Below are 14,881 nucleotides of genomic sequence, written 5' to 3' on the forward strand. Positions count from 1 at the left end.
GGCATCGACAGGCCTATTAACTCATCTCATCGCAGTATGGGCAGCCGATGAAGTGAGATGATGACTGAAATCAAATTAAATTAGGAAGTGAGAAACAGCCTAGTGGTGAGTGTGTTGGGGGAGATTAGACAGAGGATGAGGCTTGCCTCACAGACAGACTAGTCTGGACTGGGCACACCTACGACGTGCACAGAGACCTCTGGAGGCCTCTCCCGTCGCCTGGCTGTGTGGCAGAGGCACTGTCAAGAAACAAAACGTTAACGGCCTACACATTCGTTGATCTTAAAGGATAGGCGTGAGCAATATGGTTTAAACTCCACTCAGCCTATCAGAAGGCAAGGTGAAGGAATTACCATACTGTTTAAACCTATCAGATCCTTTGAGATCTACAGGAGTGCCCAGGCCTTAGGGGTGGATTGGGATTCAGCATGAGCCTGTGTTGTCTAGTACTGCGCAGGACCCAGCCAGTGCCTTCAAAACAGCCCATTTAATAATGCAGCGATCTCACATTGAGGAGTTATTTGTCCAAGGAAAACAATTTGAATAATGGCTTTGAATGCTTCACATGAACATGGCCCATCCCATGGCAAAATGGGGAATTTCTCATGCAGACATATCGGTACTAGGACACTACATGATTATGACGACAGCGCATAATTTTTTATCACTGCTCTAGGAAACTTGTGGAAGAGCAGAATAAACTTAATGATGGTCCAAAAACATCTGTATTTAGAGATGGCACCCTCTACTCCTGTGCAACAACAATTATGATCAATTGAATCAATCAATTAACACAATCAGTCTAATCAAAATAATAGTCTAAATAAATAAAGCCTGGGTTCTAACGAGTTTTGGGAGATGCCATCATTACATTAGAATTTATATTTAACTAGGCAAGTCAGTTAAGAACACATTTTTATTTACAATGACGGCCTACCCCCGGCCAAACCCTAATCCGGTGAACGCTGGGCCAATCGTGCGCCGTCCTATGGAAGAAGCTACATGGAAGAAGAGTGATTTTCCGGTGGTGATAGTGTTTTGGATGCTCTGCTGTTCACGCAGTGCTGAAACCACACCAAAACACAAGCAGGGGCCAAGCAGCACACACTATTCCCTGTTCTCACAATAGTGCTTTTATCTGGCCACATCTCTTCCAAGATTCCTTGCATTCCTTTTTCTGGAGAAAATAATGAGTAAAAACACATTTAAAAAAAAAAAAAGTTTTTAAATCAGGATCTCACCGATTTTTCACAGCCAACCTTGTGACGTTCATATGATCGAACGGTCCGATGAACTCACCGATTATGGGGTGGGACCGGTTAGGGAAACAAGGGGAGAGTTTGTGTTATCTTATACCGTGCAGTCGGAAAGTATTCAGACTCCTTGACTTTTTCCACATTGTTATGTTACAGCCTTATTCTAAAATTGATTAAATTGTTTATTTCCCATCAATCTACGCACAATAACCCATAATGACAAATTTAAAACAGGTTTCATTCATTTTGCAAATGTATAATAAAGTTCAGACCCTTTACTCAGTACTTTGTTGAAGCACCTTTGGCAGCGATTACAAGCTTGAGTTTTCTTGGGTATGACACTACAAGCTTGGCACAACTGTATTTGGGGAGTTTCTTCTCTGCAGATCCTCTCAAGCGCAGTCAGGTTGGATGGGGAACATCACCACATCACCCATCTCATGGTCTAAGAGTCCTTTAGGTGCCTTTTGGCAAACTCCAAACAGGCTGTTATGTGCCTTTTAAATGAGGAGTGGCTTTCATCTGGAGACTCTACCATAAAGGCCTGATTGGTGGAGTGCTACAGAGATGGTTGTTCTTCTAGAAGGCTTTCCCATATCCACAGAGGAACTCTGGAGCTCTGTCAGAGTGACCAACATGTTCTTGGTCACCTCAGTCACCAAGGCCCTTCTCCCCCGATTGCTCAGTTTGGGGGGCGGCCAGCTCTAGGAAAAGTATTGGTGGTTCCAAACTACTTCCATTTAAGAATGATGGAGGCCACTCTGTTCTTGGGGACCTTCAATGCTGCAGAAATATTTTGATATTTGTGCCTCGACACAGTCCTGTCAATTTCAGAATAAAGCTGTAACGTAACAAAATATGGAAAAATAGAAGGGGGCTGAATACTTTTTGAATGCACTGTATGAGGAGAGTCAGGCACCGTGGACAGGAGGTGCATGGCGGGCTGCTGCGCTGGTACTGCCAAGACTTGCCCACCACCTCAAGAGGAAAGGGTAAGCAGCAGAGAATGAAAACAGGAAACATGGATTGCCGTCTGTACACGGAGGTGCTGTGGTGGGGAGAGGGTCAGTAGGTCTGGGGTGTGGTAGAGAGACGGGGGGGTGCTCATTCAGGCTTCCTGTCTTGGCACACTTTTTCCTGCCCATATCCTTTCTGCCGAAAAATGCACCCAGCTCCTCCCTTCTTCCTCCACCTCAGGCCTAGTACCCGGTGCCAACCCAAACAGACCTCACAGCTCCAGTTCCAGCTCCCCTCTTATAATGTTTCCTTCGCCAGCCTCTTCCAAGTGGCCCCAAAAGGTCAATTTCCCCCCCCCCTACCCAAAGACAGACAGAGACACACATTTGTAGCTGTTTGACACTAATAATGCTCTCCTGTTGACAACGATCGCTTTAAATGGATATTTTGAACTAAAAATACTACTTGCCACTTCCTGAAAAGTTACTCACGTCACATTACGTCATACTACACAGACGGTGTGAAAACAGTCATCCAACTATGCACTTTAAAAATATAAATTTTTAGGAAGCAAATGTGAAAACCTACATACAGTTGAAGTCGGAAGTTTACATACACTTAGGTTGGAGTCATTAAAACTCGTTTTTCAACCACTCCACAAATTTCTTGTTAACAAACTATAGTTTTGGCAAGTCGGTTAGGACATCTACTTTGTGCATGAAAAGTAATTTTTCCAACAATTGTTAACAGACAGATTATTTCACTGTATCACAATTCCAGTGGGTCAGAAGTTTACATACACTAAGTTGACTGTGCCTTTAAACAGCTTGAAAAATTCCAGTAAATGATGTCATGGCTTTAGAAGCTTCTGATTGACTTAAAATGATTATTAGCCATTAGAGGTGTACCTGTGGATGTACTTCAAGGCCTACTTTCAAACTCAGTGCGCCTCTGCTTGACATCATGGGAAAATCAATTGAAATCAGCCAAGACCTCAGATTCTTTTTTTTTTTTGCAGACCTCCACAAGTCTGGTTCATCCTTGAGAGCAATTTCCAAACGCCTGAAGGTACCACGTTCATCTGTACAAACAATAGTACGCAAGTATAAACACCATGGGACCACACAGCCGTCATACCGCTCAGGAAGGAGACGCGTTCTGTCTCCTAGAGATTAACTTACTTTGGTGTGAAGTGCAAATAATCCCAGAACAGCAGCAAAGGACCTTGTGAAGATGCTGGAGGAAACAGGTACAAAAGTATCTATATCCACTGTAAAACGAGTCCTATATTAACATAACCTGAAAGGCCCCTCAGCAAGGAAGAAGGCACTGCTCCAAAACCGCCATAAAAAAGCCAGACTACGGTTTGCAACTGCACATAGGGACAAAAATAGTACTTTTTGGAGAAATATCCTCTGGTCTGATGAAACAAAAATAGAACTGTTTGGCCATAATGACCATCGTTATGTTTGGAGGAAAAAGGGGGAGGCTTGCAAGCCAAAGAACACCATCCCAACCTTGAAGCACGAGGGTGGCAGCATCATGTTGTGGGGGTGCTTTGCTGCAGGATGGGCTGGTGGACTTCACAAAATAGATGGCGTCATGAGGTAGGAAAATTATGTGGTTATATTGAAGCAACATCAAGATATCAGTCAGGAAGTTAAAGCTTGGTTGCAAATGGGTTTTCCAAATGGACAATGACCCCAAGTGTAACGGATGTGAAACGGGCGAGGGGACGGTCTAAAGTTATACTGTTACACAAGCATACTTCCAAAGTTGTGGAAAAATGGCTTGAGGACAACAAATCAAGGTATTGGAGTGGCCATCACAGAGCCCTGACCTCAATCCTATAGACATTTAGTGGGCAGAACTAAAAAAGTGTGTGCGAGCAAGGAGGACTACAAACCTGACTCAGTTACACCAGCTCTGTCAGGAGGAATGGGCCAAAATTCACCCAACTTATTGTGGGAAGCTTGTGGAAGGCTACCTGAAACGTTTGACCCAAGTTTAAATTATTTAAGGCAATTCTACCAAATACTAATTGAATGTAAACCACTCTCCACTATTAGTCTGACAGTTCACATTCCTTAAAATAAAGTGGTGTTCCTAACTCACCTAAGACAGGCAATTTTGTTACTAGGATTAAATGTCAGGAATTGTGAAAAACTGAGTTTAAATGTATTTGACTAAGGTGTATGTAAACTTCCAACTTCAACTGTATTACTAATGTCCCTCAAAAGCAACAAGCTGCAAAAGCCATAGAGCGTAAAAGTGAGTGGGTTTAGGTTATACTATTTCTACAGGTTTGAACTCCGCCCCTTTTAAAACGTCAGCACACTAAAAAGGGCCCTCTGTTTTACAAATGTGCTCATATCTCTGACGTCGATATCCGCTCCCATGGAACATTCCCTCTACACCTCTAAAAGCCTGCCATGGTGGGGAAAGGAAAAACAAGACAATCCCTCCAGCATGGCCACTCTTCCTGACTATGTGAACAGAGAGGCAATATGGATTACACCAGGGTTGTGTTCATTAGGGCAGCATTAGCATAGCAAAATGTTTCACAAAGAAAATGTGTTCTTCTTGGACAAGTTTAGGTAGTCCCTCCCCGTTTAAGTCAAGAGTTTTTCCCTGGTCAGGTCATGTGCTCAGAAAAAAACTCAACACCAAAGTATGACAAAATACTGTGGATATAAAGCTGTCCAGAATCAAACTGGTAGGCCTAAATATGTTTCCACTGAATAGGTATATGCTACTGTATTGTCCATCTACTTCTCATTGTCTCATGTCTATTAAGACTCCATTATCACTTCAAAACCTCCAGCATTGAGCTAGTCAAAGTCTATGACCTCACCGACAGCAGGCTTTTGTTCCTGGGGGGGCTTGGGCTGGAAGACAGAACAGCAGGTGGTTGAAGAGAAATACTGGCCAGAGTGTGGACCCTGGGGTCCAAAGGCCATGGCTAGCGTAATAAAACCTAAACCCCATGCTACGTTTACATACAAGCCTCCTTTGTCGAGACAGTTTTGTGCAACGTCCCGTGAGGAAGGCCTCCTATCTGCTTTGTGTAACTAACTTACTGAAGAAGTGCTGACGTCATAAAAACACTGTAAAAGGGCAAGCACATCTGCAGCTGAACTCGTTTGTGGTTTCTCTACGCACAGTCACACTAATGAACCTTGATAAAAGATGCTATGACACTGTAGAAATGTAATACAGTCTTACAAGACTAGGTTTTAGTTCACCTTAACAACAATAGTAGGACCTATACCCAAGATGTAAACGACAAGGCTGTTCTCTGGGCCCTCTGAGAACGATTTGATATCCGTTTTTCATTCTTGCATCTGCCAAGAGTGTTGATGTTTTCATACCGTTGTCTCTCAGGTCATGACATAAATGACCAAAGCAGAGGCATCTGAGCTAAGAGAACACTGACAGGCAGGTGGCAGGCAGGCGGCAGGCAGGCCTTCATCTTCCTCTGGCTGAGAGAGAGAGAGGAATTCATCTCGGAGAGCAGCCTTGAGGCTTTGTCTGTTTGATCCAGAGGAGTGAACAGCGCTCCAATAACATATAACATGACTTTGAGCAACCGGTGTTGCTTCCAAGAACAACTGAGGAACTTTTTCCCCATCACAATCAGTGTCTGTCACAAACAAACTTGTGTGTCCTCAACAGCTACCTCCATGCCAATGAGCTTTCAGGAAGGAGCACAAATCCCCTGAAAATACTTTTCATACTGACCCCCTTCCCCCACTCCTCTATACACACCCAGAGTAGCCTACACTGTGTTGGCACTGAAAGGGCAGTTTTGGTGCTTTGGCCCTGCTAGTACACCTGCTCCGGAACTCACATCAAGTCCTGCCAGTGTTGAACTGACCCTGAGGGGATTTCTCAAGTGGGGATTCCCCTATTCACAAATTACTAATCAATGTTCTCCACCAGCTGTTGAAGGCCATTCATGATCAATCATTCACAACAGCATACATAGCCTCTATCACTATAACGCATGATATTTGCAATAACACTCATGCTGTAATAAAAATGTGATGGTTGTGTATCAATAAGAGTGATTATTAGTCCGGACTAATCATGTATGGTTCGTAACGCTGTATCTTATGTCACTGGCGATTCGTATTTTTTTTGTTAAATTATGTTTATGGGTTGTGCAATCCAACCTATTACTAGATAAGCGGCTGTGTCCAGTAGCCTTATAGAACGTATTTAGCTGACCATGACACACATTGCAAAGCAGCTGGGCTACCATAAATGTATGTCTGACATCGCTATCGTCCAAGAAAACAACACTACAGTCAGATAGCTCGTTGACATTCTAGTCACCGTGAAAAACGTACGCGTGCTTACGTTATCTAATGACTATAGAGAACGGGCTACTGTGAAAAAAATAAAGGGGATTAACGTCCGATCAGTCCAGGGAAATTCGTTAGCAAACTATATCCCAATATACTAGTTATAGCCTACACTAAAAACATGCATCTGACTGGAGTCTGGACTATCCTATAACAAACCATATCCTACACGGCCAACTTAAAAAACACCACCTCGATATAGTTTAATGATCAACGGATTTAGAGCGAACATGAACATATGCAGTATCTTACATTTCCTAAAGAAACAATCCTGGTAACAAATGAGTTCGCTCTCACCATAAACATGTATATCTGTTGCGCCTTTAACGCAATAATGCTAAATGAAGAAAGAAAAAAAACATCGATATCTGGAAACCTACCATTTTACTAAGATCCATAGTCTCAGAAAAATGCAGGGTGGCTGTGAGATCAAAGACGAAGCGGGTCGCTGGCAAAACTTCCGACACAGTAGTCTACAACTGGGAAAGAAGAAATCTAGAAACGCTTATGAGGGAAAGGGTGGTGGAGTGGGCCCGTTAACTCAACATGTGTCCCGATTTGGTATCAAATTCTCTCCTTCCGTGTCCATTCTACTCTCCCCGGCCTTACGTGCTCAGTTGACGGTGGGGGCTCCCAGACACAGCATCCGACTGTCGAGAAGCGGAACCGAACCGTCTATAAAATGACAGTCTACACACGGGAACGTGTACGGTATGCTGCACCTCTGCATTTTCCGCATGTTTCATACCATTTTAGATTGCAGTATTTAAAACGACATGACAGTGTCTAAGTATCGAGTATTTAATATCTGTCCGGGGCTTTTGTGTTAACAGCGAGCTCTCACTGAGACAATAGGTGTAGACCGGGGATGGCACAAACCCCCGCCCAAACTAACCTCGTTCCTCACCACGTAACAAATTATACAATCCCGAATAAAAAAAACGAACTATCAAATAATTTATGAGAAGACGAGACACCAGAGCAGCGCGGCTCGGACACACTGCAAATAATCATGATGGTAAACAATGCAACTTTCCATCACCAGTATAACAAATCATCAGTGATTGGGTGACTGCTTACATGTGGCCATAACATTACTCTCTGATGTAGGCCTATGTCTATGGGCCATATTGAAATATGACGTGCTTTACAAAAAGTGTACCCTACAGTAGCATTATTAAAGTAAGTCACTGTCAATATCAAAGATATGCTGTGACTCTACTGCAAAAAGGAGCCGTTTTCAGTCTTCAGCTATGATGAGGCAATGTGGCTATGAACGTTAGCCGACTGAGTAATTTTAGGTAAATAGTGCCCCCCGCTGGTTACTTTATATCAGAATCATGAAATGATTGCACTGTCTGGAACCTTCACAAAAGAAATCGAACAGCTCAGATAATTTCAGATAGCTATTCAAACGAGTTGGCTTCTTAAATTATAGAAAAAGCAAAAATAAGTCAATATTAGCCCAAGCATATCATTCTTTAGTAATAACCTCAGAAATGTGGTATTTTTTTGGAATTGTTTGCACATCATGCATGAAAAGCACATGAACAAATAAAGTTACTATTATTATTATAACTACTAGGGCCAACTGAGGAGCATAGTTCACGGTAATCAATATTTGACCCATTCTCCTGCTGGCAGACTGGCCGCTCCACACAAACAGTCACTCTTCAGACAAAGCCTGCTCTTCACCACAGTCTCTTCACTTCCTGGTACTGTGTGGGTGGACCCACCGAGCACTGCTTTATGGAGAGTCTGCAATTCTCACATACACTACTCTAGGTCTTTGAGTATCATGTTTACATTGTAGTCAGTTATATAATATTGATTGTTTACAAAACTTGAGTTTCTCTTTTCATCTAAGTCCCCATACATTGATTCCGCCTTTGATGGTGGTGCCGAGAACACACACACACACAAAGTTTCAAGGGTCAAAGTCCCCTCTGTCTCAATTATGTGGGCAAAGTTCATATAATGGCCTTGAACATAGCTGAGACAAAAAAGTTCCAGACCAAAAATCAACTTACTGGTAGGTCATGCTGGCATTTCATTGCGGAGTAGGCCCTTCTAGCCAGTTGGCCAGACTCAGGGCATATCGCTACTGTGTGTGAGAACAGTATCCACTAAGCAATACTAGTTTTACTCAATAATATTATCAAGTCCGATAGAAATTAGATCTAAAAATCACAAGAATTATTGTAATAATGAACTCAATAATACAAATGTAGGTCCTTGTGATGATGTAACCTAAGCATCCAATGTCCAATTAACTTTTTTCAGCATGTAAAATATCTAATCTACTCCAAATTAAATGCCAGAGTTAATGCCATTATGATCTCATCTCGGCACTTTGTTCCAATCGCTGACCTGCCACTCATGTCCAGGACTTTTTAAATTTACAGCCGGTGCAATGAGGCCACAGCCCAGTGCCTGCTGTTTTTGCTGCCTCGGTGGTTTTAGTGGGCCCGGGCCGCTTTCGCTCTCCCTGTGCGTGTGTGTATGTAACTACCTCTCTCTGGTTATAATGACAGGGTACAAGCACAGGGTGGGTGTAACTTACAAAGGCAGGGAGAGAAAAAGGAAGACCAAGAGTATTTGTAACAGACAGAGAGATTAGAGAGTCCACCCTGCTGTGCTGCTCATGCTCTAGGGACATTCCACAGCTGCCAGGGCACCACAGTGCCCCACTAAAGGGGGCACAGGCGTTCTCTTAGTCAAACCAAGGTACATGATCTAAGAACTAAACTGTTAACATTGTCCAAAAGTGTCAGAATGACTCTTACTCTCAAAAAGCAGAGAATTTTAACACCCACCATCTCAGATTGTTTTGAAATTGTTTCTTTTAGAAACATAAGATTATCATTCCTGCAACATCATTTAGTTTAATTTATTAAATAAAGCATAATTTAGAAATTAAGCTAATTGATTGCACCAAAATTGGCAAATGAAATGTATAGTGTTCATATAATATTCAATAAATATAGTACCTAACATAGTACCAATATAGTACCGATTTGGACTAAACGGTTTTCTAACAATGGGTAAGACATGAGGAATCCAAAGAAATTGTCACCCACGGACACCCCACCCCAATAACAAGTATATAGCATCAGTTTTCCATGTCTGACAAGCAGTATGGAACTGCAGCTCAGAGTATTGTTTCTTCATTCCCAGTGAATTTGGTGATGTTTTTTCCACTGTTCAGTTGAAAGTCATTGAAGTTGTTAGGTTTATGTCCCAGCCTACATCCTGATATTACCAGGTTCTGGCCACTAGATGGTGCTGTTCCAGGTGATTACTCTTATTTTAAAAGGCGGCGTTTGACAATTTCTTTGGATTCTTCATTGAATATTATATGAATGCTATAAATTAAAATGGCCAATTTGGGTGCAATCAATTAGCTTAATTTCTCAGAGATCTAATTATATATTATATTTCAACCAAATAATGTTGCAGGAATGCTAATCTTATCTGTTTCTAACAGAAACCATTTAAGATGGCGGGTGTTATGGCTTGCTGAAATGACATGGAACGACCCATACCGAATACCCAGAGGCAGCCTGCCTTGTAGAGCTGTGGGATGCAGCAGACAGGCAGGAACGATCTGGGTCTAAATGTAAGGCCTTAATTATGTAAGCCACACTGCTGTGTGGTGGAGTCGATCTCATGATGTATCCCACAATAGAAAGCCCAGTCTGGGAGGCCCATGAGAGGTTCTAAAGTGGGGTGCCGGGCTGAACGGAAGTAGCCTTCCCACAGACGCAGCCATGTTTCTCTCATTTCAGACGACTATCCAGACAGACACTCTGTCATTGTAGCAGGCAGTACCTAGCTATGGTTTCCGACCACAACAGTGGTGTTCATCACCATGGTGCATTCCAGGGAAGATGGATGGAAAAACATCAACATGTAGTCTAGGCCTACCAGCCTATTTCAGGAATAAATAGAAACTAATTAAACCAAGACTCTTTTATTGTTTCAAGACAAAGTCAGGCCTGTCTTTCCAGACGAGAAAGAGGTGGATAGCAGCTCTCCCCTGGAAGTTAAATGGTTAGTTAAAGTGGTACGGTTTTCAAATGGAGGTGGACTGCTGAAACGACTAAAATAGTTTCTCAAGATGGTCACTGAGCTCATTTTTCAACAACTGTGCCATTATGTTTCATGACCGATGAGAAACTCTTACGTAGCAGCACAACTGTGACTCCAGAGAGAGGCCTTCATAAACAAGCACACCATAGATTAATTCCATCCACAAACAGAGAGAGCATTACTAATTTCAGGTCTCTAAACATGTCCTTATATGTATGCTGTATGTGTTACCTGGCCCTGGGCGAGGTATTTTTATAACTCTGCAGACAAAATGATGGAGCGAGGACTCAGAGTCTGAACACACCCTTGTTGTTGATTTTAGGTGAAAGCCTAAACTTGTCTATGCCACAGTCACAGCACACTACGACTACAAGAGACAGCAAACCTCTGCTCTCTGGATCAATCTTCAGTCCCGTAAATGAGTGCTCAAAAGCTTCCTGATTCATTTAGCAGTGGTCGTAGTAGAAGATGGGAAAAGCAGGTTGCAGCAACCGCTGAAAAATATATAATCCGGCAGAGCAGGGTCATTTAAAGGCTTGATTCACCTGGCCTACTTTTGACTGGTCTGGGAAGAGGGGGGAGAGACCGCCAAGCAGGAAGTGTCTTGTCCACATAGCTCAGTAGCTTGCTTGAAAAACGAGCATGCGTTTTTTCTGGACTTCAGCTCTTGAGTAACAGCCTGTCAGCTACATGGGATGGATAATTCATAGAACATCCAAACCATTAAAAAAAGGGGGCAATCTGCAGTTGCTACATCCATTTTTGGATTTATAAATGACAATATGTACCCATTGATTCTAGAAGAATATAACTTAGAAATGCCCCATGAGCTTAATTCAACTGTCCTACCCCATCAAAACCTAGAATAAGCTTGTTTCACTCCAATGTTTGTAAACAAACACTATATAGCCTCAAAATATGATTAAAACTAAAACATTTGATATCATGGATGATCAGTCCTTGCATCCATAGTTCTGTCTATGAACTCTCCAGCCCCATCCCTCAGTTTGTTTTTACAAACACTTTGTTAGAACTGCGGATTTCCCCTTTAAACCGCATCAACAAACAGTGCTGCTCAGTTATACCATTTCTTCCTTCCTTTCCCACAATTTATTTCCCTGTATCAAAGCAAAAATGATAGTCCCACCCAGCTCTCTCTCACACACACCCCACCCAGTATGTAGGCTGATTGCACTTTCCAGAACCCATCACAATATCCCAGGTCAATAGTTCTAGTGCTGTGTCCAGGAGTCACTAATAGGCTTTTACTGCAGTTCGATACATGGTAGTGGTATTTATAGACACACACAGCATTTTTGCGTACCTCTCTGAATAGTCCAGGCAGACACACAGAATTTAGCCGCTCTCGCCACAGTTGTGGGCGTCACCTCTCCTTAGATATGGTAAATCAGACCTGTTCTTATCAGGCAGAATTCCTCAAAAGGACTACATTTGTGCTCATAGGACTAACCCATTTCAACAGATTTTGATCTTGCACTGAAAACCCAACACTGATGTCATGTCTCTATAATCTTTGCAATGTCAATTTTATGTGATGGCATATTTTCTGTCTCCTCCTACGGGTGCTAGGCTATTTGAGGCATAGCAATCAAAAACTAATATTAGATATGTTACCTCCTGCTAAGAATGAGGAGAGATGATGTTGGCTTGCTGTTGTGTGGTGGTACTACAGTACTGCATTGTACTACAAACATCGTAAACAATGCATTCCTGTAAACACTCGCTGATTTAGGTCAAATTGGCGCGCATGGGTCATGAGCAATGTTCACAACAAAAATCCATGGAAATTCGAATGTGCGAGGCAGCACCAATCAGTCAAGCAGATGAATCATGACATGTCTGCACGTTCTCACGCTGAAAGGATCATTGCCAATTTCAACGCAACGGACGGTTCGAACTCGAAGCTATACCAGAACTATTATAATATCTTCACATTTCTTAGTCCCTTCTAATTCTGTAAACGAAATCCCGAATTCCCACTAAACAGGGTGTTTTACCTGACCGCGTTCAAAGTTCTCCTTTTCAAGTTCGAAACTGTTGGCACCACCGGTCCGACGAATCAGCGCTTTGTGAATTGGGTTCGGTACTTGCTGCATGGAACTCTTCACTCGGTCCATTGTGTCTCTTTAGAATTTCCACTGAAAAAGAATATTTCTACAAAGTCAACGTCAAATTATTAATGAAAATTGACAATAATAGTCCATGCAGTCGACCAATTCAGGAGATAATTTCGCCTGGCCACTGCGTCTCCCTCCCTCTGTAGGCGATGTCATGTTTTTAATCTGGGTTCGTAACCAAGTAGAGGGTGGGATTTTACTAGTTGCGAAGTGGTCAATACCAGTTGGATGCGTTCATGTGCTTTGAATTTGTTGACAAACGCAGATTTGCTTATGCCCAACAAGCTGTGTAGACCATAAACTAAAAGTACAGCTATCATGCTTGTAAACAAATGATAGTGTTCAGAAAATATATAAATAAATACAATTTTAAATAATGCAGTGTTTTGCATTTAACTGACAAAATGCTATTATCAAGATAATTTTCTTAGTGGGTGGTCAGTTGTCAGTTTGTGCGAGAAATGTGAGCTCATGATGATATTAGAGTTTCCCACTAGTAATTACCATTTGGAAGGTCATTCAAGTGGATTTTTCCCAGTCCTATGTGGTAAATTCCCACTCCGCACTTGATTATGAACGCAGCGTTAAACCTGATGTACAGTGGGGTTGCTGGTTGTACTAAACTGATTTTAAAATATAATCCTCATGCTCTCATGTTGTTACCCTTTCTCCCTATGCAGTCTAAATCCGTTTTTTTGCGAAGGTGTTGCACTGTTTTGACACTGATGAACCATAGAGTTGCCCAGAACATAGAGATACATAGAACTCATTTTTGTATCTGTGCTATTATGTTTTAACCTTTATTTAACTAGGCAAGTAGGTTAAAAACAAATTCTTATTTTACAATGACAGGCTACCCCGGCCAAACTCTCCCCTAACGCGGACGATGCGTCTGTGACAGCGCCATTGAGGCATCTCCATTTTGAAGGAGTAGTTCTTCTTCACGATTGGCTGAACCTTTCTGATGACCTGGTTGGACATGACTCCAGCAGGGTCACCAGGAAGGATCAGCCAATGAAGTTGGAAGTCCAACCTGGACTCAGAGGTCAACATAACATAGTACATGTAAATCCGGGACACACTAATTAGTATGATATGTTAGGTTTCAAATGGTACTGTAGGTATTAATTTCTGATTGTCCATCATTCATGTCGTATGATATGTTACGAATTCCAATTCGTATGATATGTTACGAATTGTAATTTGTACAGTATGTTACAAATTTGCTAAACGTATGATATGTTACAAATTCCAATTTGTTGTGACTAAAGTTAGCTAAATTATGGGTTATGGTTAGGTTAAAGGGTTAAGGTTAGGATTAGATAACATGCTAAGTAGTTGCAAAGTAGATCAAAAGTAGTAAATAGTTGAAAAGTTCCTAATTATCTAAAAAGCAAAAGTTGTCCGCGATGACAATCGAACACGGAACCTTTGGGTTCTTAGAAGTTCACTAGACCTTTGCCTTAAACATTTCATACTGATTTGAGTATCCTGGATTATAATTTAATATGTTACTTCTAGTCTATGAGACCAGGCTGGAAAGTCCCACCCAGTTGACTACATTAAAATGGTGGAAGCCCTCAATGGTGCTGACCATGCTAATATGGTATTTTGGCCATGCCTTTTGGCCACTAGAGGCCTCTATCATTCTCTACGGCCCAGATGCACTGGCTGGAATTCCGCTGTTGTTGAACTGACCCCAATTAGTTGACTGGTCGATTTTTTTGGTTGTTAGGCTGTTGGTCGACCAAGATTGTTTTAGTCGAGCAGTAACAAATATATATTTGCGGCCATCTCAGTGAACTAATCCGTTGCGGAGGCCAAGACTAAATGCCAATTTATGCTTGATTTGAAAATGTGGTCGTATGCTCCATATGGAGGCAATTGTGGAGCCTCCAGAGGCACGCAGAGGCCAAATCGAGCTCTGTAAGGCATCACCATGGGCCTCCCAAATGTTGTAACAATGCGGAGGGCACCACCCTCTTTTTGAAAGATGCTGACCAGATTCCTAGAGCAGTCGATGTGATAAATATTTTGTGTTTCTTGGCCCAAGCAAGTCACTTCTTATTAT

The 14,881-nt window shown here is 42.1% G+C and overlaps 1 protein-coding gene across 3 annotated transcripts in view; it reads right to left on the reverse strand.

Annotated features, from left to right (window-relative positions):
* LOC139386339 (huntingtin-interacting protein 1-like) overlaps nt 1–12,975 on the reverse strand; it is a 45,716-nt gene extending 32,741 nt beyond the window's left edge. For 2 of the 3 annotated variants that reach the window (XM_071131871.1, XM_071131870.1), the window contains exon 1: nt 12,691–12,975. In XM_071131871.1, coding sequence (XP_070987972.1) covers nt 12,691–12,810 — 120 coding nt within the window. In that variant the 5' untranslated portion in view covers nt 12,811–12,975. Of the gene's footprint in view, nt 1–6,960; nt 7,389–12,690 lie in introns of those variants that run through there. The other variant, XM_071131872.1, reaches the window with a different exon arrangement.
* Between the last annotated feature and the right edge of the window lie 1,906 nt (nt 12,976–14,881).

This window comes from Oncorhynchus clarkii, chromosome 27, assembly GCF_045791955.1.
Source record: "Oncorhynchus clarkii lewisi isolate Uvic-CL-2024 chromosome 27, UVic_Ocla_1.0, whole genome shotgun sequence".
Taxonomy (NCBI): Eukaryota; Metazoa; Chordata; class Actinopteri; order Salmoniformes; family Salmonidae; genus Oncorhynchus; species Oncorhynchus clarkii.